At 36.4% G+C, this 4,369-nt stretch overlaps 1 protein-coding gene across 1 annotated transcript in view; it reads left to right on the plus strand.

Annotated features, from left to right (window-relative positions):
- The window catches only part of LOC111616488, a 20,348-nt gene extending 18,859 nt beyond the window's left edge, over positions 1-1,489 (plus strand). The window contains exon 3 of the mRNA XM_023357891.1: positions 1,200-1,489. Within this exon, the coding sequence (XP_023213659.1) occupies positions 1,200-1,489 (290 nt within the window). The remainder of the gene's footprint in view (positions 1-1,199) is intronic.
- The last annotated feature ends 2,880 nt before the right edge of the window (positions 1,490-4,369 follow it).

A 4,369-nucleotide genomic window follows, 5' to 3' on the forward strand; every position in this document is an offset into this window, starting at 1 on the left:
TTTAAATACAGTATTTACTTTTAATATTACCGATATGTCATCGAAAAGAAAACGTGTTGTATTATCATTAAAAGACAAATTAAAGTATTTGTTTCGATTATCCGGATTTTTCCTTATCCGGACTACCTTCATCCCCAATTAGTCCGGATAATCGAGGTTCTACTGTACTTCTTTCTTTTCTGCTCCGTTTCAATTCTATTGCGATAACATAAAATCGCGCATTGTCTTAGTATTTTTAATTATTATAAAATGGCAAAAGGCTTAATTTTCAAAGAATTTTTTATAAATTTGATTAAAAAAAATTGTAAACAGTAATAACAAATAACATCTTCATTAAGTCCGATTCCTGTCGAGATATAACTCGTGACACACCTTTATATCATCATCTTTTTACGTTTAACCAGCAATATTAATTAGCATCAATGCCCCTTGCACACTTGCTGCCATGCCAAATTTTGTTTCTTAATCATTACCCCATTCTGAGATATTAAACGAAATAGACGCCAGCACGCGCAAGATTTGCAAAAAACTCGGAGGTAAAATTTGACACGATTTTAGCACTTTCCTTAGTTTTGCACCCTTAACAGCAGAAAAAGTAAAAAGCGCATTTGAAAATATCCTTCTTGGAAAGGATAATTTCACGAATATTTTTCAATATGATATGTTTCGGCTAAAAACATTGAGATTTTTAATGAGGTTTAACTTGACATCCGCGTAACTTAGAAACATTCGGATTGGAAAATCAGATAGAGCATCAAATACTACTAGTAGTAAATACTTGACTAGAATTCCGGATAAATGTTTTTTGTTATAATCGTGTTCCTCGTCGAACAAAAATTTTCATCGAGACTGGCTAAGTAGAAATTGCGAAAAGTGAGATCGAAAGTTTTTCAGGAAGCGAGATATATGGATGGAACATACGAAATGCGGCTGCACTGCCCATTATAAATAAACCTAATCGAACGTTTCTGTNTTGGATATTATATAAAAATTGTAAATTGTTTCGCTTATGCTAAAAACGAATAATTATCTTTGGTATACTTCAGTTTTTGAATTATTGTAGAATTAATAGTTTATTCTATAATCTCATTGTATTTTTATCTAGTTTTGTATTGCTAATAAAGTATCTGTTTTATATATTAAGAAATATAGAATTTTGCAGATATAAAATCTTATATTATATTATCTGGTTTTGGCAGGAAAAAGTCCCGGACCTCCTCCTCTCCCACCTCGTCCACCCAACCTCACTCGTCCACCCAAAACCACTCGTCCACCCAAAGTCAATCACATAGTAAGCCCGCATCTAGAAAGAAAAGATTCTGGGCAGCACGAGATAAATACTGTTATTAATTATCCACGCCCTTATGATCGTAATGTAGAGATATTTCTGGAAGATGATGAAATAAAAGAAAAAAGTTCCGAAGTTCAGTTTACTACTGACGATAACAATAAATCAGGTAAGAAAATGTTTAATATTAGAATACAGTAAAGAAAGGCCAATTCACTCAAATGATTAAAATGTACAACTGAGTGAATTGGCATAATGTTTTATGACACAAATGAGTAAGATCGAATCAGAAATTTAATAGTTAATATGAGAATCTGGAGACGGAATAATTTTATTTTAGTAAGAAAAATTTTCAAACTTAAATTAATATTAAAAACGACGCATTTTTATAAATTTTGTGAGAAAAGCGAAATCAAACTTTCTTTCTCGAATGACGATTTTTCGTGGCGAGATGTTATCGGACATCTCTGTAAGGTCGCCGACTGAAAGGGGAATACAATTACTCCCGCGTCAGAATGAGCCTAAGGGAAACCGCGTATGTGGGCGGTGGCGAAGGAGGCAAATGAACAACAAGTGTTTTACAAGAAAAACCCGTTTATTTGTTCGAATTCATGCTTAAATCGATATTGGACAATTCCAAAATCTCGGTGTTCCTACGAAACGGTGAGAGTTCGGGTGATCGGTCGTAGCCCGGGCGGACGAGAAGAATAGCTGGACAACGCAGAAGTTCGGTGTTAAGCTGCGGCGTCCTAGGTGATCGGTGGTAGCACAACACAATAGGTAAAGCACAACAGTAGGCTTAATCCAGAGGAGACTCTTCTTCGACCTTGAAGTTCCGATTTTTATAGTTTTTCCCCCACTATTCGCATTTCGGATTGGTCCCTCGTCCCATTCCTCGCTTCCCGATTGGTCTCTCCTTTGTCTCCAGGTGCAAGACGAAACCTTTTCGGGTCGCGGGTAAGGTCCGATTCGAGGTGTCCATCCTCGAATGGACACCTCGAATCGGAGGTGTCCATCCTGTCGACTCTGCTCGGTGACTGTTTATAAAACAACAACACCTGCACTCATAACTCAGGCCGTTGTTTACCATTTTTTGACGTCTAAGAATTTAACGATCATTTTCATCTTTCATCTATCAAAAATTCCCCTTTGTTGTTCGAAAAGTTTATTTCGGCCAACATTTTATAGACACGCGAGTTAATGATCTACCTATTTATGAGCGCTCGTGTTAGAGTTTGTCTTCCGCTAAGACCTTGATATATATATTTGACACATACTCGAACAGTTCCGAGTCTCGTTGTTTACATCTTGTGTCGCGCAAGAATTTCACGATTTACTCGAGTTCGAATCTCGTCTGGGAACCGACATCTCCAACCAACATCTGTCTGTATGCGTCCGGACGAATATCCCACTAGATGATACAAATCTTAAACCCCGATTGGAGGGAAAGTTAGAATAAAAAGGGGAGGAATCGCAATCTCGGCGCGGACATTTCCCGAGAAGAGGGATTCCACCATAACTGCAAGTGACCCCCAGACTCACGTCCCGCCATTCTCTTGACCAACTCATCTCACTGCTGTGAAGATCCACGATCGTCTTTCCGACTTTCGTATAACCCGGATCTGGAGACATTGCATAGAGGTATTCTACTTAGATTTGTTGTAAACTCTCTCTCGGTATTTAGAGATGTATTGCACATAGGTGACGTTCGATTTAGCAGTAGATTATTTCTTCATATAGCTAATTCTTATATATGTTACTGTGAATGACCGATATCTGGCGAATGTCAACATTCTCCAATGAATGTCAGCATTCACACAGTCGTTTCGTGTATGTACGAAATATTTGCTAAATATCATGATTTCTCACTTACACCGGCAAATGTCGACATTCAGCATGCACTGATGATGAATGTTGAATAAAAATATTTTTATTACGGTAAGACAAAAATACAACTTTTTAATATGTCAAAATAGGAGAAAGCTTAAATAACAGCACATGTAAATAAACTGTTGAACCTAAAATGAACAGTACGCTCTAAATCAGGGGTGTCCAACCTTTTTGTTTCTCTGGGCCGCATTGGAAGAAGTCAAGGAATTTTGGGCCACAAGTATATATTATATAGGCTATACTTGTGGCCTAATATACAAGTATATTTAAAAATTAACACGTCTAGATTGTAATAATAAGTATTAAAACTTTATCACGAAAAGGGATATTTTAAAAAATTACTTTTACAGACACTTTGTATTTTTACTTACAAATGGATAAATTCATTTATTATAAAAGAGACAAACGAAAATTTATTTGAAAAACACAAATATTTGTTTTATTTGGATCTCTCATTAATAAAAAGCGACGAAACACTATTTTAAAGTGCATTTTTATTCAACTAATATATTTGTAAATAATATGTAGCCCAAAAAGTAGCCAAAGCGTCAAATGATATTTTTTAAGTCAAACTAAAAAAAGTAGCCACATTTGGCGCAATGTAGCCAGTGGTGTACCGTGGGGGCGGCACTTTTTAGGGGGCGGCAAAATTTCACAATAAATAATAATAATATCTTGTAAAATTTTGAAACATCCTAATCTATACTTGCATCACGCCTACGATAGTGCTATCGTCCGGACAGTTCGGGAATTGGCTCGCGGGTGAACTAGTAACTTTTTCATTTGAGGAGTTCCTGCGAAACCAGTTAACCTTTTTTTTGTTTTTCTATTTGCTTGTACGATTCATTCGCGTTCATATACACCACTAATATCCAATAGAACTATTTTAAACAGATCGCTGCACTACCACCGAATTTTTCATTGCTTGTTCTGTGACAAAACTGAATTTTGGTTTTATAAATTGAAATACCTAAATAAGGGGAGCCGAAATTTTCCTCCGTCCCGGGCGGCTGACACCCACGGTACGCTACTGAATGTAGCCAAATCTTACAACGCTGGAAGGAATACTAAATAAAGCTGGCGTTGTGACTCAAAGGATTATAGACTCAAAAGATAAAGTGTGAGAAAGGTCAGAAAATTAAGGGCCAATATTTGCATAACAGAAGATCTATTTAACCTTCCTCGCTACTT

This window comes from Centruroides sculpturatus, unplaced genomic scaffold (genome assembly GCF_000671375.1).
Source record: "Centruroides sculpturatus isolate CEXI.00-Female unplaced genomic scaffold, Cexi_2.0 scaffold2422, whole genome shotgun sequence".
In the NCBI taxonomy this organism is placed as follows: domain Eukaryota; kingdom Metazoa; phylum Arthropoda; class Arachnida; order Scorpiones; family Buthidae; genus Centruroides; species Centruroides sculpturatus.